This window comes from Macaca mulatta, chromosome 16 (genome assembly GCF_049350105.2).
Source record: "Macaca mulatta isolate MMU2019108-1 chromosome 16, T2T-MMU8v2.0, whole genome shotgun sequence".
Taxonomy (NCBI): Eukaryota; Metazoa; Chordata; class Mammalia; order Primates; family Cercopithecidae; genus Macaca; species Macaca mulatta.
Genome location: NC_133421.1, coordinates 51,473,675 through 51,499,965, shown reverse-complemented (window position 1 = coordinate 51,499,965; position 26,291 = coordinate 51,473,675). Strand labels below are relative to the sequence as shown.

At 48.9% G+C, this 26,291-nt stretch overlaps 1 protein-coding gene across 15 annotated transcripts in view; it reads right to left on the bottom strand.

Moving 5' to 3' along the window:
* The window catches only part of MTMR4 (myotubularin related protein 4), a 28,432-nt gene extending 2,633 nt beyond the window's left edge, over positions 1-25,799 (bottom strand). For 2 of the 15 annotated variants that reach the window (XR_013406384.1, XM_077970863.1), the window contains exons 1-19: positions 25,713-25,799; positions 24,477-24,515; positions 22,266-22,987; positions 20,761-20,850; positions 20,300-20,416; positions 19,325-19,407; positions 16,593-16,753; positions 16,380-16,476; positions 16,073-16,186; positions 15,047-15,243; positions 14,667-14,795; positions 13,091-13,202; positions 12,397-12,592; positions 11,919-12,104; positions 11,666-11,836; positions 11,360-11,514; positions 2,748-4,146; positions 631-741; positions 300-388 (exon numbers count right to left, since the gene is read on the bottom strand). Coding sequence is in view for 9 of the 15 variants with exons in the window: in XM_077970863.1 (XP_077826989.1) it covers positions 300-388; positions 631-741; positions 2,748-4,146; positions 11,360-11,514; positions 11,666-11,836; positions 11,919-12,104; positions 12,397-12,592; positions 13,091-13,202; positions 14,667-14,795; positions 15,047-15,243; positions 16,073-16,186; positions 16,380-16,476; positions 16,593-16,753; positions 19,325-19,407; positions 20,300-20,416; positions 20,761-20,850; positions 22,266-22,310 (3,452 nt within the window). In the remaining 6 variants the exon portion in view is untranslated. Of the gene's footprint in view, positions 1-299; positions 389-630; positions 742-2,747; positions 4,147-11,359; positions 11,515-11,665; positions 11,837-11,918; positions 12,105-12,396; positions 12,593-13,090; positions 13,203-14,666; positions 14,796-15,046; positions 15,244-16,072; positions 16,187-16,379; positions 16,477-16,592; positions 16,754-19,324; positions 19,408-20,299; positions 20,417-20,760; positions 20,870-22,265; positions 22,988-24,476; positions 24,516-24,592 lie in introns of all 15 variants that reach the window. The other 13 variants (XR_013406385.1, XM_077970866.1, XR_013406388.1 and 10 more) reach the window with 9 other exon arrangements.
* Positions 25,800-26,291: the final 492 nt, after the last annotated feature.

Sequence of the window (26,291 nt, the reverse complement as noted above, 5' to 3'; positions counted from 1 at the left end):
CAGGATGGAGTGCAGTGGTGTGATCTCAGCTCACTGCAATCTCCAACTCCCTGGTTCAAGTTGTTCTCCTGCCTCAGCCTCCAGAGTAGCTGGGATTACAGGCACACGCCACCACACCCAGCTAATTTTTATATTTTTAGTGGAGACAGGTTTCACCATGTTGGCCAGGATGGTCTTGATCTCCTGACCTCGTGATCCGCCTGCCTTAGCCTCCCAAAGTGCTGGGATTACAGGCGTGAGCCACTGCGCCCAGCCTGCACTGTTTTTTAAGTCATACTAAATCATACAAAACATCTTACCTGCAATGGTGTCTTCGTTTGGCCAACCAGAATTCACAGTCACAGTTATAGCAGTGTGATGCCATATGGTCTGGAACCCAGCGAGTCACCTAATAGAAGGCACAAGGAAAAATTCCTGGTCCTTGCTGACAGACTGGAAGAGCAACACTGCAATAAGGAAAGCATCCCAGGAGAAAGTGACAAGGCTTATCTTCATAACTGGCTACCACTTGCCTACCAGGTTGACACTCCACTGGGAGACAGCTCAGTCTACAGCATGTCATTCATCTCTGGGAAGTATGACGACTCACTGGCTCACATAAGTACCCACCACATATGTGCCTAAACATACCTCAGTCTCTTTCTTATCAACAGGTTCCCAGCTTGCTTCTGAAAGGCAGTCTTCACTGTGATCAGAGCCAAAATCCTCAGTATCGCTGCCATCTGACTCCTTCAAACATGTCTGATGAAAAGGCAAAGACAACAACATTATCTTCATCATCATTAACACTTAGTGTTTACCATGTGTCAGGCACTGTGCTAAGTGCATTACATACATGAACTTATTTCTCATGACAGTCTTACAACGTATACTACTAATATCCCCCTTTTACAAATAAGAAAATGAAGCCACAGAGAAAGTTAAGAGCTGATATGTGGTAAAACTGGGATTTGAACCTAGTATTGTGGCTTCAGACTTATACTCTTACCAATATGCTACACTACAGCATAGAAAGACTCTCTTGTTACGTTCTCAACCAGGGGTTGGCAAGCTACGGCCCACAGGCCAAACTAGCCCACTGCCTGTTTTTGTAAATCAGGTTTTGTTGGAACACAGCTGCATTCATTCATTTACATACTGTCTATGGCTGCTTTTTGTTTTGTTTTTGAGACAAGGTCTCGCTCTTTTGCCCAGGCTGGAATGCAGCGGCATGATCACGGCTCACTGTAGCCTCAACATCCTGGGTTCAAGAGATCCTCCGACCTCAGCCTCCCGAGTAGTTGGGACCACAAGCATCCGCCACCATGTCCAGCTAATTTTTTTGTAATTCCTGTAGAGATGGGGTTTTACCATGTTGCCTAGGCTGGTCTCAAACTCCTTGGCTCAAGCGATCCACCCACCTCGGCCTCACAAAGTCCTAAGACTACAGGCATGACCCACTGTGCCTGGCCTATGGCTGCTTTTGCACAACACCAGAGCTGAGTAGTTGCAACATAGACTGTATGGCCCACAAAACCTAAAATAGTTATTATTTGGCCCTTTACAAAAAAAAAAAAGGTTTGTTGATTACTGTTTAAAGCACCAGAGAAGTGAGAAGCAGGCAAGTGGGGAGCACCTTAACAGAAGAAAGGAAAGTGTCTGAAAATGGCAAGATACCATGGGGAGGAAGCTGGCTCCTAGAAGCTCCCCAAGCACTATGGTGCCAGAACCTGAGGCTGCCCAACACTGCACAGCCTACATAGTCTTCATCTCTCACCTGGATTATTCCAAAATGACCTTACCAGCCTCCCAATCTGGGTCTCAACTGACTCATTAAAATTGTACACTGTTGGGCCACGCACAGTGGCTCACACCTGTAATCCCAGCACTTTGGGAGGCTGAGGTGGGTGGATCACGAGGTAAGGAGATTGAGACCATCCTGGCTAACACGGTGAAACCCTGTCTCTACTAAAAATACAAAAAAAAAAAAAAAAAAAAATTAGCCGGCCGTGGTGGCAGGCACCTGTAGTCCCAGCTACTTAGGAGGCTGAGGCAGGAGAATGGTGTGAACCCGGGAAGGCGGAGGTTGCAGTGAGCTGAGATCGCGCCACTGCACTCCAGCCTGGGTGACAGAGCGAGACTCCATCTCAAAAAAAAAAAAAAAAAAAAAAAAATTGTACACTGTTGCAAGAGTGTAAGAGTCATTTTCTTAAAGTACAACTCTGATCATATTATACACTGGCCTAAAATTTTATTGCCTTAAGGGTAAAATCCAAACAAGAAGGGCACTCAAGCTGACCCTTCTAATCTCCACCTACTTCTCCAATGTCAGCTCCCACCACCCTATCTGTCTCTTACAGCCCCAGTGTAAGTGTGTATGCATGCATGTACACATATACACTCGCATGTCCCATCCTTTTAAGCCATATCATTGGAGTACCTATTGCCACGATGCTTCTGCAAATGGTGTTTCCTTTTCACTGTCTACCTAGCTAAATATCACACATTCTTCAGCACTCAGCTCAAGCATTACCTTCTCAAGAAAGCCTTCCTTGATGTTTCACTCCATTCCAGCCCTCTAACACCCGATGCCTCCTCAATCATAGCACTTAAAAACATCATTCTAATTGCTTACTTGTTTTTCATCCTATAGTCCAGGCACCTAACTCAGTGGCACACAGCAAGTACCCAACGAATAAATGCTGAATGGAGGGAAGGCTGGATGAACAGACTAAATAATGGGTGTATGGCAGTTGGTGACTACTTACAAAATCATCCTCATAGTCCATGGGAGGCTCTGCTGGAGGGGCACAGCAGTGACGGATATCCAGCCTCATCTGAAGCTCACGCACCTGTCGACGTAGCTGCTCTACCTCTTGCTTGTACCCTGCTTCGATTTGCCGTAACCTATGCTGGATCACATCCGTGGGAAAGGGGAGTCCATCATCATCCAAATAGAGAGGAGGCACTGGAGAAGGACAGGTCAGTGGAACAGGCTTTGTGCTAGAGACTTGCTTTGGGTGACTGGACAACCACATCCGGTTCTTTCCTCCTGGGCCAGTACAATGTCCATTGGAATGACTAGAACAGACAGGTGACTTCATACCTTCTCTCTGAGCCCACTGGCCCCCAAAGCAGGGCCCCGTGGCCCGCATCTGCTTACTGTTTGGCCTCTTGCTACAACAGCCATAGGAAAGCAGCCGCCGAGGGGTGGCCTCCCCACTTGGGAATGAAGTCACCATCCCTTGGAAGCTGTCCCAGTTGGACCCTAGAAAAGAGAACTCACTAATCTGGCTCTGAGAAATTGGCTTCCGGACCAATTCCAATGGCATTTTCCCAAAGCGAGGATTTTCCAATAACTGCCCATTCCTATTACTTCCTCTTTTACCAATGTCTTCCTCCCCATGAGTCAGATCTGGCACAGAACTCGGTTGCTCCTGGTGGGAGATACTTGCCACAGACCCTGAGGGATCTTGGTTGAGGAAGTCAGCCCTTGGGCCTAGAGGAGTTTGGCAGGCAGCACTTGGTGGGTTGCAAAGGGTGCTGAGGCTGTGATCGAGAACACATTTGTAGGGCACACCTAGCAAGGAGTCTGGCTGGGCCTGTTGGGGCGCACCTGTAGAAGAGTCCTGGGAAGACTCAGGAAAATTACAAACTCCATCACACTTATTAGAAATGACCTTGGAGAGTGCACTGACAGCTTCTGTTTCAGGACAATGTTCAGGTGGCTCCCCTGTGCCATCTAAAGTCCTACCCACCTCATTCTGGGCAGAAGGGTTGGGAGCTGGTCCCTTAGTCTCTTCCAGGACTTTGATCTCAGGATCAGAGGTGTTGCTCTTCATTTCCCGAGGCACTGCGGTATTAAGCAATTTGTAACTTGGAGAACAGTTTTTGTGACTCTTGAAAGGTTTATTGCTCAAGTAGTCTTTCTGGCTGCTGGGCAGAGGAGGAGGAAGACCCACTTCTCCCACAGTCTGCTGAGGACCTCCTACCCCAGAGTCCACAAAGGTTGTCTCTGATCCCTCAGGATTGCTGTGCCAGGGCTCCAGGCCTACCCTGACCTCCTGACAGTGGTTATTCAGGTTAGGGTCACTGGATGTACGAGTCAGGGGGCTGCTTGTGTCACAGGCAGAAAGAAGATCATCCATGGATCTGGTTTTAGGTAATCTGGAATGACAAATATAACACCTCCGGGTCAGGAGATGGGCACTTGCAATACAATATATGGAGCTGAATCAATGGAGCAATATCAAAGCGAGAGTTTAGAAAAAATGACACTTAAGAACACTTAAGTTTAACAATAATGACCCTTAAGATCACAAATAACCAATGTTCACTGAAAGTTTACTCTGTAAAAAAAGTGTAAGACATGGACCCTGTCCTCTGGAACCCAAAAATCTATCCTCAGCTTTTGTCAGCACTCAACCTACCAGTCTCCCTGGGCAATCTCAACCACTACAATGGTTTCAGCTGCCTTCTATGCCAATGCCTTCTGAATCTATTGTTCCAGCCAGGACTATACCCGAGACTCAAACCCAATATCTCACTGCCTCCATCACAATAAAACAGAAAGAAGACGGGTTTTGGAGCTAGAACATATTGGCTCTGACACTAATTAGCTACATGACTACAAATAAGTAAATTAACCTCCCAGATACTTGGTCTCTCCCTTTATACAATGATGATAATAAATCATACCTTGTAGAGATGCTACGAGAATTCAAAACATAGGCAACCAACCACAAACATAATAACCACAAACTTTATTAAGACAACACAACTCCCTCAGCACTGCTCTTTATAACCACTTAGCAGCGGTGTGCTCCTCTGATTCCCAAGGCCCCATGGAAACTTCCCCTGGTATATAGCACTCAGAGTTCTAGAGGCATTCATATATACCAGACGTGTTAAGGGACATTTTCAAGAATGGCCATCCTGATTATTAATGCAGTTCAAAGTCCTTAGAGCAATGAAAACTTGAGGGAAATTCACCAGGGAAACAGTAGAGACTTCACTGGCCTCCTATTTTTAGATGGCTCAGTCAGTTCAGCCCATGCGGAAAAATCCCCCAAAGGCAGAGTTACAACGCAGCTTATTTTAAGTAATTGATTTTTGAAACTTAAATGTTTTATACATATTTGATATAACTTTTATGACCAATTTTGATTTTTTTTTAATGGTATGAAATTCCAGGAAGGCAAAAACAGTCGTTATAATTAGAGTTCCTGGAGTCCCATAGGCAGGGCTCAAATCCCAATTTAACAACATCTTTGCTGTGTGACTTTAACTTCTCTAAGCCTCAGATCCCTCATCTATGGAATAAAGGTTAAAGTACCTAGCTCTTAAAGCTATTATGAAGATTAAACAAAAGAATCCACATCAAAGCACATTGCTCAGTACTTCCTATAACACATTATTGCACATCATTGTTTACTTGTTTAACTCCCTCTGCTGAAGTGTGCTGATGGCAGGACTCTGTCTTATTTGAATCCCCAGCACCTAGCACACTACCAGGGGCAAATGACTTGAGAAATGAATGAATAAGCTCAAAATACCACATCAACTTTCCACTGCTAGGTGCCAATTGAATGTGTGATATACATCAGGCATCTTGGTGGATCTTCTTAGACATCCAGACAACCAGGGTCCACCCAAGACCTAATGCATAAGAACGGCCAAGAGTGAGGCCCAGTGATCTGTATTCTTTTAAGTGCCACAGCTGACTTCTTTCTTTTCATTTTATTATGGAAACTTTCAAGCATACAAAAGAAGTAAAGAATATGCCGGGCACAGTGGCTCACTCCCGTAATCTCAACACTTTGGGAGGTCAAGGCAGGCAGATCTCTTGAGGCCAGGAGTTCAAGACCAGCCTGGCCAACATGGTGAAATCCCATCTCTACTAAAAATACAAAAACTAGCTGGGCGTCGTGGTGCACACCTGTAAACCCAGCTCCTACTTGGGAAGCTGAGACATGAGAATCGCTTGAGCCTGGGAGGCAAGAGGCAGAGGTTGCAGTGAGCCGAGATCGTACCACTACATTCCAGCCTGGGTGACAGAGCAAGACTGTCTCAAACAACAACAACAAATAGAAGCCTATAATTAACTCCGATGTGTTCTTCGTCCCAATTCAAATAACTGCCATCCTCCACAACTCATTCTATGTGTACCAAAGGTTAATCAGCAATGTTGACAGAGATAATAATACCTGAGTTTAGAACAAGGAGAGAGAGCTCATCCAGCTAGGTGGTCAAGGAAGGCTACACAGAGAGGGTAGGATTTGAGATGGGTATAGAAGAATGTGTTTATGACTTTAATGGAAGGATAAGAAAAAAGACAGTAGGACATTTTTGATCTAGGGAAAGGTAGAATCAAAGGTAAGTCAGGTCAGTTGTTACAGAGACCATTCCCTTTAAAATCTTTATACCAGTTATTTCTCCAAATCCACTCTCCATCTTGAGCTGCCTACAACACACCTCCTTCTTTGCTGTCAACTAATATTTCAATCCCAATTTCCCTGTATCTCCGCTTTCTCCCCAAACTGGCTTGTCTTCTCGACTTTTCAATGTCTATTAGCGGTACTAATATTCTCCTACTTTCTAAGCTCAGATACTTGGGACCCAAAGTACTTTTCACTTCTACTCTTCAACTTTCAATCAATTCTGTAGCCTGCCAATGGTTCTCTATAGTGCTTCTAAATTTAATCCTTCCTCTTTGCCAGGGACTCTTCCCCTCATACCTAAACTACTACAGCAGTGCTGGCTGGTCTCTGTGCCTCCAGCTACCCTGTACTCACTGATTAGTTCTCCAAGGATCCCACTGTCAGAAGATCACAGTGACTTCCTATAGTGACTTCCTATTGACAACCGAATCAAAATAAACTCTTTACTGTAATGTTTAAAGCCTTCAATGCCCTCAATGACCTGTCTTATATTTCCTTCTATTCCTTAAAATAGCCCCTTCTCAACCCCTGCCAGCCACAGAAGTTCTTTTTTAAAAAAAAAACTACCTCTCGCCCAGGCGTAGTGGCTCACTCCTATAATCCCGGCACTTTGGGAGGCCAAGGTGAGCAGATCACTTGAGGTCAGGAGTTCGAGACCACCTTGACCAACATGGTGAAATCCCGTATTAAAAATACAAAAATTAGCCCAGCTACTATTACTAATACAAAATTAGTAATCCCAGCTACTCAGGAGGCTGAGGCAGGAGAATCAGTTGAACACGGTGGGCGGAGGTTGCAGTGAGCTGAGAAGATCATGTGACCGCACTCCAGCCTGGGCAATGGAGCAAGGCTCCTTTTCAAAAAGAAACCCTACCTCTCATGTATCTACTTCCTTTGGACCCCTCTCCACTAACCTTGTTACTAAGCTCACAACTACCTTTATTTCATTCATTTGTCCAGTTTTTTTTTTTTTTTTTTTTTGAGACAGAGTCTCGCTCTGTCACCTGGGCTGGAGTGCAGTGGCACCATCTCGGCTCACTGTAACCTCCGCCTTCCCAGGTTCACGCCATTCTCCTGCCTCAGCCTCCTGAGTAGTTAGGACTACAGGCGCCCGCCACCACGCCCAGCTAATTTTTTTTTTTTTTTTGTATTTTTAATAGAGATGTGGTTTCACCATGTTAGCCAGGATGGTCTTGATCTCCTGACCTTGTGATTCGCCCACCTTGGCCTCCCAAAGTGCTGGGATTACAAGCATGAGCCACCACACCCAGCCGTTTGTCCAGTTTTAAGTAAATTTTTACTTGAGTAAATTTATTTAAATTTACTTATGTGCCAGATTCTAAGCCAGACACAGAGAACACAAACAGACCCACAGTTCTTGTCTGGTCCTTCATGAAAATTTCCTGAGTAAAACAGCCACCAAATGACCCTTTTAAAACACACATCATTTCTCTAAAGCTTTGAACTATACACTTTTTTTTTTTTTTTTTTTTTTGAGATAAGGTCTCGCTCTATCACCCAGGCTGGAGTGCCATAGCACAATCACAGCTCACTGCAGCCTCGACCTCCTGGGCGCAAACCATCCTCCTGCCTCAGCCCGCCAAGTAGCTGGGATCACGGCGCACGCCACCATGCCTGGCTAATTTTTGTATTTTTTGTAGAGGTGGAGTTTTGCCACGTTGTCCAGGCTGGTCTCAAACTCCTGGGCTCAAGCAACCTGTGCACCTTGGCCTCCCAAAGTACTGGGATTACAGGCATAAGCCACTGCGCCCAGCCTAAACTACACACATTCTTATCTGCTTAGATGCTGGCTTAGAATTGTTCTCTAGTTGGCCGGGTGCAGTGGCTCACGCCTGTAATCCCAGCACTTCGAGAGGCCGAGGCGGGTAGATCACGAGGTCAAGAGATTGAGACCATCCTGGCCAACATGGTGAAACCCTGTCTCTACTAAAAATACGAAAAATGAGGGTGTGGTGGCGGATGCCTGTAGTACCAGCTACCCTGGAGGCTAAGGCAGGAGAATCACTTGAACCCAGGAGGTGGAGGTTGCAGTGAGCCAAGATTGCGTAACTGTACTGCAGCCTGGTGACAGAGTGAGACTCCATCACAAAAAAAAAAAAAAAAGGAATTGTTCTCTAGTTGCTCTGTGTCTTACCTTAGAGCTTAAAATTATCTTGAAAGTAGAACCAATATCTTCTATTTATTTGGTGTAGCCCACAAAACCTAGTACAGTAATAGGCAACTTGTAGGTATTAAAGAAACATTTGTTGAATTGATAAGTCAGATACTAAGTTAATGAAATGATTATTAAATGAGTCACAGAGCTTATTCAAAATTTGATTAAAAGTTATGACCCCTCTCCCAGGAAAAGTAAACCTATGAACCTATTCATAGGTTTGCATAGTTTGGGGAAGGAAAAAAAATCACTGAATTCCTGAAACCTATCATGGTCCCCTCACAATGACTTAGTTCAAAAGACCCTCAAACCAGTAATTTGGGATGCTGGGTTTTTTGTTTTCCTTTATAATACTCAATCAATAACATATGTCATATTTGAAAAACTTTTAGCCAGGATGGACATGGTAGCTCACACCTGTAATTCCAGTGTTTTGGGAGGCCAAGGCAGGAAGATCACTCAAGGCCAGGAGTTTAAGACTAACGTGGGCAACAGACCCTGTCTCTACAAAAAATAAAAATTGGCACGTGCCTAATGAGCTAATTAGCTACCTGGGAGGCTGAAACATAAGGATTACTTGAGCTCAGGAGTTTGAGGTTACAGTAAGCTATAATTGTGCCACTGTACTCCAACGTAAATGACAGAACAAGACCCTGTCTCTTAAAAAAAAAAAAAAGCTCTCAGCCAATAAGCAAATATCAAAATTTGAGAGAGAGATATATATCCTTTGAGCATAGTATTTTCATTTATCTGGCAAAAATACTAGCACAAATGCAAAAATATGCATACAAAGTAACCCCACTGGCCAGGCGCAGGAGCTCACACATGTAATCTCAACACTTTGGGAGGCCGAGGTGGGTGGGTAACTTGAGGTCAGGAGTTTGAGACCAGTATGACCAACATAGTAAAACCCCGTCTCTACTACAAATACAAAAATTAGCCGGGCATGGTGGCGCATGCCTGTAATCCCAGCTACTCGGGAGGCCGGGGCAGGGGAATCACTTGAACCTAGGAGGTAGAGGTTGCAATGAGTTGAGATTGTGCTACTGAAGTCCAGCCTGGGCAACAGAGCGCAACTCTGTCTTTAAAAAAACAAAACAAAACAAAACAAAACTACAAAGTAACCCTACTAAACTATGTACTTAAAAATGGTGTGGATGGTAAATAGCATGTGTATTTCACAATTTTTTTTTTTTTTTGAGACGCAGTCTCGCTCTGTTGTCCAGGTTGGAGTGCAGTGGCGCAATCTTGGCTCACCGCAATCTCCGCCCCTCAGATTCAAGCGACTTTCATGCCTCAGCCTCCCAAGTAGCTGGGATTACAGGTGCCTGCCACCATGCCCGGCTAATTTTTGTATTTTTAGTAGAGACAGGGTTTCACCATGTTGGCCAGGCTGGCCTTGAACTCCTGACCTCAAGTGATCTGCCCGCCTCGACCTCCCAAAATGCTGGGATTACAGGCGTGAGTCACCATGCCCAGCCTGTATTTTACAATTTTTTAAAAAGTTACACATACAAGGATGTTCACAAAAGCACTCCCTGTAATGATTTAAAAAAAAATGGAAATTACCTAAATGATGAATAGGAATCTGGTTATATAAATTGTGGACTACTCTGAAGCCAATAAAAACAAGAAAAGAAATTTAGATGTGCTGTTATGAGAAGACAATCTAATACAAAGTGGGAAAAACAAGTTGCAGAATATGCAAAAAAGTAAAAAGGGTATGTAAAAATATTCTGATTTTATTTATAAAAATGTTTCCACATGAGAGCATGAGTGTGGATTTACCTATGTAGAGATAAACATCTGGAAAGACACATAACAAATGTTAATAGTGGACACCTGTGGGGACAAGGATCCTAAGGGATTTTCTACTTTTATACTGACTATTTTTTTAAAAACAAGAAACAGGTACTACTCTCATAATTTAACCAACACCATCTCACTTCCCCCCAAAACATTCAGCCAGAAGATAACTAATTTTATGTCTCCCTTTTAAATTCTGGCCTTTTTCTGACGGAGTAATATAAGGCCATCCCCCTGCTGGGAACCCATTTCCCTGAGAGTCAGATGTTTCTAGAAGCTAATGCTGGACACAACAAAGGTTGCTACTAATATAGCAAGCTCTCCGTGCCCTGTACCAGTGAACAAAAATCAAGACCATTCTCACAAACCTTCCTAAAACAGTCCTTTCTGTTTTGTTCTCTCTCCTGCTTGGGTATATCATACAGGGTGATAGCAGCTCCTTCAGGAAAAAAAGTATCCAACCTTATCTTCAGAGGACCTTGAAAATACACAGAGTGTACTCCAGGCTGGCTACAAGTCTTGGCCAAGCTTTTCCTGCAAATGACTCAAGAAGTTGCTTTTAAATACCTCAGAAAGAGGCCGGGCACGGTGGCTCACACCTGTAATCCCAGCACTTTGGGAGGCCGGAGCAGGTGGATCATCTGAGGTCAGGAGTTCGAGACCAACCTGGCCAACATGGTGAAACCCCGTCTCTATTGAAAATACAAAAATTCGCTGGGTGTAGTGGTTGGCGCCTGTAATCCCAGCTACTCGGAAGGCTAAGGCAGGAGAATCGTTTGAACCCGGGAAATGGAGGTTGCAGTGAGTTGAGATTGCGCCAGTGCACTCCAGCCTGGGGGACAAAGCTAGATTCCGTCTCAAAAAAAAAGAAAGAAAGATAGAGAACATTTAGATGAGATGGGAAACAGTTATTGCTTTCCTAGTGGAGAGAGGAGAAAGAAAGAAGGGCTTTTCTTACCTGTCCAGAGAGCGGCCAGAGAACTCCTGGCTCTGGGCCACTGGGGAAAGGTAAAGATCCATGTTTTCCTCCCCAAGTGTGCATGGAGATGATGCTGGCAGATAAACAGCCGTCCAGAGGTGCAGGGCCCGGACATGACAAACAGGATGCAGGACCTAGGGAAGCAGCCCAATACGAGTGCTTTGTCAAGAGTCTCTGGTCCCTTTTCTTTCCCTAAGCCCTTGACTCTACATTTTCCCTACTGATTCAGCTCCTTCTCCCTATAGGTTTCTAAATAGCACCTATAGGAAAAGGGCTGAGACTCACCATGTCTGAGCTGGGTGTGTAGAGGAAGTTATGAAAGTTTTTATTGCCAGCTCGAAGGAGCGCCCACACAGAGCAGGTCCGCTTGTAGATGTTGCGCTTCTCTCGCTCACAGGGGTTGTTGGCCAGGAAGGTGCCATAGAGGCAGGAGTATGTGTGTTGCACCAGTTTTACCTAGAAGGCAGAGAGAGCTTGCACCTGGGGGCCTTGAGCTGTCATTCCCCCCATCCCTCTTGTCACAGGGTTTAGGACTTACCAGGAATGCTTCATTAAATTCAAACAGGCAGGGGAACTGCTTAAGCAACTGATGAACAGAATCAAGCCACTGGAGGAACACAGGGCATTGTTCGTTTTGGTCCTCCACATTCTCTTGGTGGCCACAGCGATCTCCAAACTTGTGCCCAAAATCCAGCCAGTCAGACTCCACTAACACTTGGAAGCCCTGCAAAAAAAGAAACTATTCAAACATAGGGCCTCTCTGGAAACGCTGACGTGCTGCTCTCCCGGGAACTGCCCAAAGCAGGGAGCTGGCAGCTTCAAAGAAAACTAGGACTGGACCTAGAAGAGGACTAAAAGCCACCAATTTTCCAAAGCTTTGGGAGTTGAAAAAAAAGGGAAAAAAAAAGAGCCACCAATGTCCTCTACTGAAAGATTCCTAGGACAGATCCAGAGGGCTCAACACCTTCCCTCCTCCCACATTCCCTCTGGTCTTCCCACCCAATTCCTCTCAATACCTCCAACGTCCTGTAATATGGGTCCAGTAATATTTTGGCCAGGGCTACGATCTGTGGTGTGCGGTCCCAGCCGTCGGAGCAGTGTACCAGCACAGGCCGGCCTTCCCGGTCTACTGTATTTGCCACCAGCACAGCTGCTTTTAGCATTACCGACAAGTGCTGCAGCCATTTGGTACTCTCCAATGCCGACAACCAGCTACACAAGAGCAGAAATCAAGTCGGTCACAAAGGGAGCTGAGGCCACAACAGTCTCTCCTCCATCCACAGCCAGCCCTACCCAACAAAGTCCCCAGTGAGAACTGAAACAAAGAGGTACAACCCAGGGCCTTTTGGACAAGAGGTATCTAGCAGGAAGGTAGGGAAGACAGGACCTGCAGCAGATAAGAGCTTATGAGGCTCAAAAGAGGAACTGGGAAGCATCACATGCGCACTCAGCCATTTTCTCTCCCCAGTTCTCTGTGTTCTTTGAGTAGAACAACTGATCCAAACTAAAGGAATTCAATGTCCTGTGACCACGCCAAAGTGTTGGCTGAGAAGTGGAAGGGTTCTTGGAACTAGCCCATGGCACCCAACTCCACCCAGGCCCTCAGGTCTCCTGCTCTCCGAACTTCTCATCTCCCCATCTAATCTTCCAAGAATAAGAGGTACTGGGTAAGGAATGAGACTGGAAGGAATCCGAGCAGGGAACACCTACTTGCTAGGATCCGGCATCTGGCTACACACAGCCCGGAGGTACTGAAAGCTGTTCCGGATGGCATGGATGTTGGCCATTCCCATGAACACGACCTCACAGTTGGGATAGTACTCTGTAGACATGACAGGAGAGTGGGACGTAAAAGCACGTCCTAGGCTGGGCGCGGTGGCTCACACCTGTAATCCCAACACTTTGGGAGGCCAAAGCAGGTGGATCACCTGAGGTCAGGAGTTCGAGAACAGCCTGACTAACACAGTGAAATCCCGTCTCTACTAAAAATACAAAAATGAGCTGGGCATAGTGGTGGACACCTGTAATCCCAGCTACTTGGGAGGCTGAGGCAGGAGAATTGCTTGAACCTGGGAGGTGGAGGTTGCAGTGAGCCGAGACCGCGCCACTACACTCCAGCCTGGGTGACAGAGCGAGACTCCGTCTCAAAAAAAAAAAAAAAAAAAAAAAAAGCACGTCCTGGAAACAGGCATCCAGGACAAGAGTGGTCCCTGGTGGGCAAAGCTTCCCTGGCCAGGCAGAGCACTCCAGCATGGGAACTAAATACAGTTTTGAAATCTGAATCACACTTATATCTCTGGAGACTCAGGTGCCATATACTAATAATAGTAACAGTAATGACAGATGATAGTAGTACTTAGAAAGACAATATAGCCGGGCGCGGTGGCTCACGCCTGTAATCCCAGCACTTTGGGAGGCCGAGGCGGGCGGATCACAAGGTCAGGAGATCAAGACCACGGTGAAACCCCGTCTCTACTAAAAATACAAAAAATTAGCCGGGCGCGGTTGTGGGCGCCTGTAGTCCCAGCTACTCGGGAGGCTGAGGCAGGAGAATGGCGTGAACCCGGGAGGCGGAGCTTGCAGTGAGCCGAGATCGCGCCACTGCACTCCAGCCTGGGCGACAGAGCGAGACTCCGTCTCAAAAAAAAAAAAAAAAAAAAAAGAAAGACAATATATGCTAAATTCTCAATAAATAGTAGCTGCTCTGCAGCAATACTTTTATATATACAACTTCTTTTTCTTTTTTGAGACGGGGTCTCATGGTCACTCAGGCTACAGTACAGTGGCATGATATCAGCTCACTGCACCCTCTGCCTCTTCAAGCGATTCTCATGCCTCAGTCACCTGAGTGGCTGGGATGGGACCACAGGAGTGCACCACCATGCCCAGCTAATGGTTTGTATTTTTGATAGAGGCGGGGTTTCACCATGTTGCCCAGGCTGGTCTCGAACTCCTAAGCTCAAGTCATCCGCCTGCCTCTGCCTCCCAAAGTGCTAGGATTACAGGTGTGAGCCACTGGGCACAGCCTACATAGGCAACTTCTAACCATCCCAACAATTTTGCAAAGTTTGTAACACCCCCTTCTTGTAAAACTGAAAATAAAGCTTGGGCAGATTAAGCAACTTCAGCATAGTCATAGTCATAGCCATAGCTAGTAGGTAGCAAAGTTATGATTCCAAGCCAGGTTTGTTTGGGCTCTTTCCACTATACAAACGGCCCCCAACCCCTCCTCACCAAAGCCACCCACAGCACAGGCTGGTTACAGACACCAGGATAAGAGCAATACCTTCGCATTCACAGCCTCCACCCTTGGCCCGGTTGGCCACTGCTGCTGTGTAGGATCGCGCATCCAGGATCAGCAGCTTCTGGGGGGCTGCTGTGCTCTCCACTCCAGAGCATGCAGTCAGAGAGGAATCTAAACACATAGCAGCAAGGAGCCCCTGAGTCAGCCAGCCACCCAGCCTCCTGCTGGCCCTCTGGCACTCCCTCTCAGAAGGCAGAACATGCAACTACAGACCCCTCACACTCCACAGCTTCTGACAAGGCAGGGACCCCAGCACCCCATGTGCGATCATCTTCCCAGACTCTCACTGAGGACTCCCTGGGAGCCAATCAAGCCAAGGAGGGGGCCTGCTCCCTGGGGGGTTAGCATCATCCACACCTTACCAAAGTCTGCATCACACGCCTCGCTGGTATCATTATTCCCGGTGCTGAGGGAGCCCCCAGTGGCCCTTGTCCCCGGGTCCAGGGCACAGGCTTTAGCGATGGACGTGACCAGATACTCATCATCAGCATTGCGCCAGCCCCACCAGCTGATCTCTGGCTGGCTGCAGCGGGCAATGGCAGCCCCATTGCGCAAGTGTCTGACAAAACAGAAGAAACCGTAATGCCCTTGGCATTCGAAGCCTCCAGAGGCCTACCTCAGGGGGTTAGACCAAAGTCTCTAGAGCCAGCAGGGGCTACCCACTCATCCAGGCCATAACAGCAACCAAAAGCCCCAGCATCTCTAGCAGGCTTCACAGTTTACAAAGCACCATCACACATATTTTCTCAAATGGGCTCTGTACGCCCAAAGTGACCTTGACTCATCAAATATGCACAGCAACTGCTCCAGGTACAGACACCCAGCAGGAGAACAAGGCCTGGCTGAGCCAAGAACAGGAACAATTCCAAACTTCAGGGTTACTTCCTGTCTCACTCTATTTTAGCTACAATATTCTAGTGCAGAGATCAGCAAACATTTTCAGTAAAAAGTCAGACAACAAATTTTTGGCCTTGTGGGTCACAACCAGTTTCTGTCATGTATTTCTTCTTTGTTTTTTTAAAAATAGCCCTTTAAAATTGTAAAAATCATTCACAGCTTACAAGCCGTTTTATATAATAGACTATGAGCCAGATTTTGTCTGCAGGCCAGTTTGCCAACTCGTGTACCAATGTTTACACACACACACACACACACACACTCTCTCTCTCTCTCTCTCTCTCTCTCTAAAAAAAGGGGGGGAATGAATAAACTCCCTAACAGCCTTATTCTTAGGAGAAAAAACTAAGATAGTTTTTTGTTTTAAAATTATTTTATACTTCCCCATAGTGTCAATTCCCAGTCAACCAGGTTACCCAAAACCTCCAATACTGACTCTTTCCTTGTTGCATAAGAAATGGCCTCCCTACTTCCCGGCCCCACTGCCTCACCTATACACAACCACGGGGATCCGCTTCCAGGAGCGGAAGGAAGCCACATTCTCCAGCTCTTTGTCAGTGATCCACACAGGAACCAGCAGCTTCTGGGGGTAACTGGGGCACAATCTGAAAAGAGACCAGGTGGGGGTCACCGCACTGGGTCTAAAACATGTGACGACAGGATCCCTGGAGATGGCCTTGTGGGAAGAGAAACCAGAAGCCTTCCTCCCTCACAGACTAAGAAGCTGTGCCCACCACGCTTTATCCAAACACGGAAGCCGTTTGGTGTGGAAGGAGTTTTGGTCCCCAACCCTCTCACTTGTAGTTGCTGTTGATGTGTGAGACTCTCCAGACGTTCTGCAGGTCAAAGCCCATCCTTGCAAGCTCCGCCTCCTGCCGACAACGTATGTGCTCACCTGCAACAGAGGCCCCATGATGGTTAGCTTCCCAGAGCACCGATGTGCAGGAGTGGAGGAGGGATGAGAACCAAGGGGTAAGAAGCAGCCTCCCAAAGAAAATAGACTGGCCTCACCTGGCTGACATAGGTGAGTGTGCTGGTCCTCCTCAGTCAGCCCCAGGCACCAGGCATGGTAGGCAAAGGCAAAGAGGTCCTCAGGCTTGGCAGGTCTTGCTGTGGCTCGGCTTAGCCGTGAGAGCCACTCTTGGCACTGCTTGAAAGTGGAGAAGTGACACCTGCCAGGCAAGAAGCCACAGGCCTGGGTGAGGCAAAGTGCAGTTGTGCCATGGAGCTATCAGGGTCAAAAACACAGCCACAGGAAGGCTGTGAAGAGAGGCTGCAAAGCAAGAGGTAAAGCAGTGGGGACCCGGGGTGGGGGAATGAGGGACACTGACCAACACCCAACAGAAGTTGTCTCTCGTGATAATTCTCTTCCCAGGAACTCCTGTGTTTGAGGCATACTTATCCTCTCGAATGGGGCCCTACTGTTTCTTGTGTCAAATCTAAATGCTACCACATGGCCCTGAAAGTCTGCACTCCTTGTCCCTACCCTAATGGACCAGTGTTATCTCCCATGACTCCCTAACTCAAACCTTCTGCTTCAGGCGGGAAGTCCTGCTCACATCCTTCCCATCTCCTTGGTTTATCTTCTGCTTGATAATGTCTCCTCTCTGCCTAGCCACATCCTACTGATGCTTTGAAGATAGTTTCGGTCTCACCTCTTCCTTGAAGACTTCCCAGCCTACTCTATGCCAGAAACTCCTTCCTCTCTTGATTCTTAATGTGCTTGGAATATATATATACACCTTTTTTTTTTTTTTTTTTTGAGAGAGGGTCTTGCTCTTGCTCTGTCACCCAGGCTGGAGTGTAGTGGCGCAATCACAGCTCCCTGCAGCCTTGACCTCCTGAGCTCAGGCAATCCTCCCAACTCAGTCCCCTGAGTAGTTGAGACCATAATTGTGCAATACCTTTTTAAATTCTTCGTAGGGACAGGGTCTCTCTATGTTGCCCAGACTGATTCTTGAACTCCTGGGCTCAAGCGATCCTCCTGCCTCAGCCTCCCAAAATACTGGGATTACAGGTATGTGCCACTGTGCCTGGCCTGCTTGGAGTACTAAGCACCACATTTTCCCATAGCATTGCCACATGTTAGGTCTTCCAGCAGCTAGAGTTTAGCCTCCTTGAGGGAAAGAGCAATGTGAATGTTCCTCTGAATGCCCCACCGACCTGAGCACATGGTAGGCTCTAAAGTGGGTATCCTTTTAATAAACCTTGGAGTCATCCCAGATTCCTCTTTCTTTCATTTCAAATCTGTCAGCAAATCTTGTCATCTCCACCTTCAAAATACACCCAGAATCTGATTGCTTCTCACTGCTTTGGCTGCTACCACCTCAGACAGGCCGCCATGATCTCTCATCTGGGCAACTGCAATAGCTTCCTAACTAGCCTCCCAGTTTTTGCTTTTGCTCTTGCCCCCATTCTTTCATCTAGTCTCAATAGAGCAGCCAGCGTGATTCTGTGAAACATTAATCAGATCACATCACGCCTTTGCTCAAAATCCTCCAGTGGTTTTTCAGTTCCCTCAAAGTAAAAGCCAGTCTTCATGACAAAATGTCTGACACCCCACTTTGTTCTCAGATCTTGTAACCCACTACTCTCACCCACAGGCACTCTACTCCAACCACACCAGCCTCCCTGCCAGTCTTCCAATATGCAGGCACACACCCACCTCAGGGCCTTTGCACTTGCCATTCTCTCTCTCTGGCACATTCTTTCCCCAAATACCCACATGGCCACTTTCTTCAAGTCTTGACTCAACTGCTACCTTTTTGGTGCAGCTTCTCTGATCACTTTCGTTTTGTTTTTTTGAGACAGGGTCTCACTCTGTCACCCAGGCCAGAGTGCAGTACTGTCATCACAGTTCACTGCAGCCTCAACTTCTCAGGCTCAAGAGGTCCTCCCATCTCAGCCTCTTGAGTAGCTGGGACTTCAGGCACACATCACCACACCTGGCTAATTTTTTATATTTTCAGTAGAGATGGGGTCTCGCCATGTTGCCCAAGCTGATCTTGAACTCCTAAGCTGAAGCAATCTTCCCACGCATCACCACACCCGGCTATTTTTTTCTATTTTTAGTAGAGACAGGGTCTCACTATGTTGCCCAGGCTGATCTTGAACTCCTAAGCTGAAGCGATCTTTCCACCTTGGTCACCCGAAGTGCTGGGATTACAGGCGTGAACCACCGCGCCCAGCCTAATTGTTCTACAATCTTCACCCTCATAGCACTCCATATTCCCTTTCACTGCTTTATTTTTTTTCCTTTACATTTACTATCATTTCACAAATTTTACTTATTACTTACGGTTGGTATCTCTTCATTGGGATGTAAGCTCTCTGAGAAGGGAAAATTTTGTCTATTTGTTCCCTGCTATATCCCCAGGGCTTAAAACAGTCTGGCATTGAGTAGGGTACTCAATACATGTATATCAAACGAATAAATAAATAAACCAACAATAATGGGAATGCTCTGTGCCAGATACTGTCCTCGGTGCTTTCATACACATACACATTATCTCACTTAATCCTTACGATGACTCCATGGACCAAGCATTACCCCCATTTTTTCAGGTCAAGATACTATGGGTCAGTACACTGACCTCCCAACCCAGAACATGGTCTTCACCTTTTCTTCCAACTGGGGAAAGTGAGGCAGGATCTTTCCTCTCTCGCACCAGAGAAACCCTGCAGCACAGAGATCTGGACAAAACGAGGGCCAGGGGACCTGAGTGAGGCCCCGTTGTTCTCACCTCACCACTTTGGAGTCCTTGCAGGAAATGTGCAACTGGAACATATCACGGCTCTCCACACTGTCAATCATCCGGAGGGGGACCTTTAGAGGAAGGGCAAACTGAAGCTCAGACTCCCCACTGGGTATCACTCCTTACCCTCACCCTAGCCTAGGCACTGATGTATCAATAGCAGGAAGGAAACCAACAATTACTGAGGGTCTGTTAAGCACCTGGTAACTGTACGGAGTCCTCTGCATATGTGATCCCAATTAATGATCCCAATAACCCTGCACGGCAGGTGTTTTCAGCCCATATTATTGAGGAGAAAAATCAAGCCTCAGTTAGGTGACTTGACCAAGGTCACCCAGCTGGTCAGTGGCAACACAGGAAAAGAGCCCAGGTTTGTCTGACTCCAAAGCCTGTGTTCTTCCAACAATGCCACTGTGCTCCTTAGAAGGGCCAGTAATAGAATAATGGAAAGAGAGAAGAGGAGAAAGGAGAATGAGCCAGAAACAGAGCTATAGCTAGGAAAATGAGGCAGGAAAACATGAGGTCAGAGAGAAAGAGAAGGGATCCCCAAGTTTTTTTTTTTTTGAGATGTAGTCTCACTCTGTCACTCAAGCTGGATAGCAGTGGCACAATTTTGGTTCACTGCAACCTTCACCTCCCGGTTCAAGAGATTCCCGCACCTCAGCCTCCCGGGTAGGTGGGATTACAGGTGCGTACCACCAAGTCCGGCTAATTTTTGTATTGTTAGTAGAAATAGAGTTTCACCATGTTGGCCAGGCTGGTCTCAAACTCCTGACCTCAAGTGAACTGCCCACCTTGGCCTCCCAAAGTGCTGGGATTACAGGTGTGAACCACTGCGCCCGGCCTCCAACTTTTTTAACGACATGATCAAGGAGAGCTTTGGAACAATCCCACCTTGTTCCACCAGGCTAGAACCTCATAGGGATTCTAGCTTAGGGGTAGAAGAACAATACAGAAACTCACGTTGATGACAGAGTCCTTGAATTTGATATGCAGCCGGTAGTTAGAGATGGCAATGAGGGCATCGGCTGCCCGGCCCAGGAACTCTACTCCCTCACCCTGCAGCACTGTGAAGGGGACCTGTCAAGGGGCAGAGAAACCTTCAGTCCAAAGTGAGTGACCACCTTATCTTCCTCTATAGCCCCTGATCTGTGGGATCCCCTCTGGAAAAGGCGGACCAAGGCCGGAGAGGAGAGTTCTCTCCACAGTAACAGCACCAGGCAACAGCCGTACAGGAAAGCTCCCTTTCCTTCCCCAGGCTCAAAGGCTCCAGGATACACAGACAAACCCTCCTCCTCCAGAGACCCGGGAACAGGAAGCCAGAGCTTTGGTACCAGATCCCCTTGAGGATTTTTGGGAGAAGGGAGGGTGTTTTTTAACTAGGCAGGGAGCCACATCTACCCTGGCCCCCAAATCCTCCTTACCTGAAGATTCTCCTCCTCCTTCACTAGTTCCTTGGGGGGGAACAGATCCTTGGCTTGGATGTACTCCAGGCTGGGGGGCCCCTCCTCACCCTGTAGGAAGGCCACAGTCCTAAGTCACCAAGCTCCACTTAGCCCATCAGGCTCATTCTGCTTCCCTCCCCACCAAGAAATCCACAGATAACCACAAACACACCTCTAAAGGTTCTGGTCACCAGAGAAGGGAAAAGAGATCTGACTTGGCTGGACACAGGGAAGGGTGAAATGGAGAGAGTATCAGCCTATTAAGCCTAAGGAAAGAGTGAGGCCCCAGGAGGAATTGGGAATCTGTACTCTTCAAAGAGAGACTGTCCTACAGAACCAACATTTCAAAAATGGAGGAGAGAAAACTAAGGAAAAGAAAGACTATTTTCCTTAGACTCGTGTAAGGGTAAGGCAGGAGTGGGGATGGGAAAGTGCTGTCCTGAGGAAAAGGAGCCAGGTGTGGCAGCTAGTTTTAGAGAGGAGGGAAATCAGGCGCCTACAGCCACTGAAGCTTCAATCTGGTGGGTGAAGGAGACAAAGAGGAGTGGGTGGGGGGATTCAGTCCCACGCCTCTAGAGGGCCTTCACCGATGCTTTCAAAAGGAAGACGTGTTTGGGAGCTGGGCTTATCTTCTTGTTAGACCCACACTGCTGACAAGCCCCCATTACCTGCCAAGTAACCTGCCCTGCCTGCTAATCAGAGGGGAATTCCTGAGGAATACCCACAGCAAACAGAAGGAACTCCCCTCCCAACCACCAGGGAGGGGACCTGAGGGGATCCACGCGCCTGGGAGGAGCCAGGAGACCCAAGGACAGCCAGGAGAGAGAGAGAGGAGGCCTGGCAGACACCCACGGGGAAGGTGGGGGGGACAGCTGAGAGGACAGATGGGGGAAGCTGGGAAGGAGCATCAGCCAGAGCGGGAGGAGGGGAGGACCGGGAATGATGCAGAGGTACGGAACCCTGCAGAGACAGGGAAGATGGAAAAGAGAGGCTGTCTGGGGGACAGTCAAGGAGAAAAGGCTGGCATGTCAGGTGAGGGATGGAGTGGTGGAAGAGGGAAGGGACTGGAGCCCCGAGCCAGCTCACAGACATCCTGTGCTCCCCGACCAGCTCCCTAACATCCCATTCAGCCTACTGGCCACATCCCACATCTCCAAGCAAGGATTCAGCGGGTGGGACCAAGATGGAGAGGCGGAGGTAAAGAGATGTACCCCTGCAGGGCGGGGCCTAGAGATCTGCAGTCAAGGGCAGCGGCTGCGGGGCCAGGATGGACCACAGAATTTCCATTCCTGGCCTTCGACCATCTCCGGCACCCAAAGATAGAAGCAAGTCCAAGAAATAAACGGGTTAACCCACCTTCCCCGCCCCAAACGTTCGGAGCCGGGCCAGGGGCCTCGGGAAGGGGGATGGGCTGAAATCGAAGGCTGACCCAGGGCGGGGCTGCGGGTGCCTCCTAGGCCCCCAAAGGCAGGGTGGGCACTTACGAAGCAGCTAAGCATGGAGCAGGAGACGCGGGCGGTCAGGCTCATGGTCGCGGGCGGTCTGGGCGAGCGTACATGTCCCCGGAGCCGCTGCGCTGCCCGCCAGCCCCGAGCGCCGGCCGCATCCCGGCTGCGGGGCTCGCCAGGTGCAGCCGCGGAGGCCAAGAGGGTAGGGCGCTGGTGGCGGGGCCTCCGTGCGGCTCCCGCGCGCCTCTCCCCTCCTCTCCACAATGGAGCGGGCCCAGCTCCGCCCTCCCGCACGAGCGCAGAAGGGATGGGAGCCAGGCGCGAGGAGAGCCCGGGACCGCGGCGGGAAGGCGGAGGCAGGGGCGGGGCGGCTCCGCGGGCCCCGCCCACAAGTCCAGCCTCCTCCCTCCCCGCTGACCCTGGGCCTCGTAGGAGGGCGTACCCTACACCAGGGACCTTTAGGAGCTTTCAGGAACATGGGCTACGGGACCGCCCACATCTTCTCATTTCCCTTCTTCCCAGGTGAGCCACCCCGTGCCCTCTTACAAAACCATCCCTACGCCCTCCCCTCCTAAGCTCCCCCGACGCCTGCTCCGGATCCCAAGGTGGAGCTCACCTGCCCGCTACCCATTTGCTTCCTCCTTTCCCTCCAAAACCACTACCTACCATGCCCCTGCCCATCAGGGCCCTTCAATCCTGTGACTTCGTTAAACCCTTCTTTCCCCTTAGAATGGTGCCAGGTTAGTCATTCCACGCTCCTGGAAAGGGAAATGAGCTTTTTATCCAACACCCCTACCCAACCCTAGTCCTTCAGCTCCATCTCTCCCTTGTTTCACATTCTGATCTCTGCGTAATAAAGTCCTTCTTGGAGGAGAAGGGATTTCTCAGTCTAGGAAACAGAAGAGCTAGAAGTATGGACCACAGAAGGTATACAAAAAAATGAAACTTGAAACCCAGGAGCAGCGGAGTAGAGAGTTGGGTAGAGGGCCAAGGGGAGCAGGAATAAGGGGCTCAAAATGTCACCAAGAGTCACAGAGGGAGCTGACTGGAACCCCAAACTTCCTGCACCTGGTAACTTTCAGACACCAGGGCTTTTGTCTTGTTTGGGGGAGAAGGGAGTAATAAAAGAAAACCTGACATTTTATTAAGCACCTACAATGAACTCGCTAGTTTCTAACATTATCTCACTAAAACCTTTCAACCCCCAAGAAGTAAACCTTATCTTGTCTTACTGGTGAGACTCAAGCTTAGAGAGAAAGTATGTAATTTACCTAAGTGATGGTGCTAGGATTTGAAATTAGATGAAGCTGACTCTGAAGCCCATGCTCTTTTCAGGGTAGCCCAGAAGAGAAAAAGAGGAGCTATCTGTCGGTGGGGGCCAAACCCAGCAGGCTTTCTGAGAAGAGACTGAACCCATAGTGCACACACCAAATCCACATGTCTATGGAAGGAAGGGAGGGAAGGAGAAAATCCTCTCATCTACTGAATTCTTTAACCTGCCCCTAAGCACAAGGGACACCTAAAAGAAACTGAAGAGATACCACCAGGTTAAGGGCCTGGTCTGGGCCAGGGCCTGCAGCTCTCTAGGCCTTTCCCATCTCACTGCCTCCTCCTAGCTCTCAGGAGTTAAGGGCTTCCCTGGACTTGGGGTGAGAGAAGGGCCGTTACAGTTAATGGAAAATTAATAGGATCATTGTAAACCACCTCTGGTGATATTCTGGGCACCCTGGAAGATGCTATCCTGCTAGATATTCAGTCAGCTGTCATCTGTAGTGGCTTAACAGCAGCACCCTGGAACTGGAGAAGCCCCACAGTTTTGGTGGAGTCACTCCTGATATAGCATCCACAGTATTCAAAGGACCCACCAGAAGTCCAAGGATCTTGAGATAAAGAAGGCCTGGCTTTTCAGACCAGAACACAGAGATTCTACTGGGCACCCAAGAAAAGCAAGAAGAGGGCTGTTATGAAGGGTTAATAGAGCCAGTGGTGGGTAGGGAGTATGAGGAAAGTATGGGGCATAGCACATGCAGAAAATGATTTCTAGAAGCTTCCAGTCCTAGTGCTGTATTCTGGCTGATGTTGTGTAATCTAAAGAAACCCTAATTTATCTCCAGGGCAGATGAACATGTTTAGGAGCTGAACAGGGTAGCCTGGAGCTCAAGGTCTAGGAGAGGTGGGGCAGCTTCGCAGAGAAAGACACAAGGATTACAGAAAACACAATGGCCTGAGGAAAGACAGGGTACTCACCATTCTACCGTGGCAAGGGTCCTGGCTGCCTGCTTCTCACTGTAAGGAGACAGGGAACATAAAAGTAAAGGGCCCCATTAACACTACCATAGAATCAACAAATGCCACACATCTACCCCTGACCTTCTCTACAACTCTTATTCTTCTCCCTCGCAGAGACTCCAGTCTCTCCACAAGTCACCATGCCAGAGAGAGGCAATGGGAGCTACATGGGGAGAAAGCAACAAGTGATCCTGCAGGGCATGAAGTCAGCCACGAAGTTCTGGAGCAGGAATGAGTGTCATCCAAGATTATTCGGCAGAATTCAGGAGTCCTGATTTCCAGACGCAGAGGGAGAACACTTCTTTGTGGGGGAGCAGAACTGCCAACTCTGAAGAGACACAGGCTGCCCAACTGGGGCTCATTTTGGGCCCTGAATCTTTGGGTCAAGTGGCAGTAGCGGAAGGAGCATGAGTCCACAGGAATGTTTTGCCAGTTTCTGAGTCTGGGAGTAGTACCCACCTGACCTGTTTACTGGGGGCAGAGTCCAGAGTGGGACAAGAGGGAGGGGACCACAACCTGTGATCAGAGGGCAGCAGGGCTGCACAGGTCCTGCTGAGTATATTTGACACCAAGTGGGGTGGAGGTTATGGAGAGGAGGCCACACAACAGGGACAGAATCAGGCCAATCCAGGCCTTGGAGTCAGCAGCTGTCCAATGAGTCCAAGTAACAGGGATTTCAGGATGGGGCCTCCTAGGCTCACTTAGCGAGCCAGGCCCAGGTTTCACTGACACTTTCCTTCATGCCTGCTATCCTCGGGCAGTGCAGCAGAGCCCTACGGGAGGCTGCGGGGATAAAAGCCTCCATCTGTCGTCCTGCCCACCTCCCTGTTCACAGTATCCTCTTCCCTAGGCCATTCTCCCTCATGGGGAAACCCGCAAGAGACAAGCCAGAGGTGCTGCCTCACCGCCCACTGGCAGCAGCCCCAGGGAACGAAGGGAGGGAAGGAGGGACAAGGATCAGGCCTGGGAGGCCCAGGGTTTTCAGACCTAGGGGATCTGGTCCCGGAGGGCGGGCCAGGTTGGCAGGGGAGCCCAGGTGCCCAGGTTCTAGGGGCGGAGCCTAAAGACTGGGAGGCGGAGCCCCAAATGACAGAAGGCGGGACTCAGGAAAGCCGGTGGGGACCAGGGCGGGGCCGGGCAGGACGCGGTCGTTGCGGTTCCCAGGCTCGCAGTGCAGGGGGCACGGTGACTCACCCAGGCGGTGTCCGCCCGACCCTCTGAGGCCGCGCTCTTGCCACTTCCGTCTCCCGCAGCTGCTGAGGCCGCGCAGTCCCGACCCCACCACGGTGCCCCTCTTCTGAACCAATCATATCCCTAGCCTGTACCCGCCCTGGCCAATGGCCACGCCAAGTCCCGCCCTGCCCCCATCACGCAGCCGCCGCCCTCACTCTCGACCCCACTCATTGGTCGACTCGGGCAAACGCCCTCCCAGCCTTTAGCCAATCGGATACCGGAAGACAAGACTATACCTGGAGGAAGGAGGCGCGGCGCCGGAGAGGAGACGCGACCAATGGGAAATCACAGCGCGTCCTTGCGGCAGCCAGTAGGAGAGCAGTAAAGAGGGGGCTGCTGGCTACTGCTCTGGGGACCGGAAGTGGAGGCGGCTCGTCGCCTACTGGTAGCGCAATTAGAGGCGGGCATTGTAGGGTACAAGCCTTAAGCCACTTCCGGTGATGGCCCCGCCCTGGAGGTACTTCTCAAACGGATCCCCAGTGGCACCTCAGTTTATCCATTCCCGTTTTGGTTTCGCAGCTGTCATCCGGTCCCAACGCC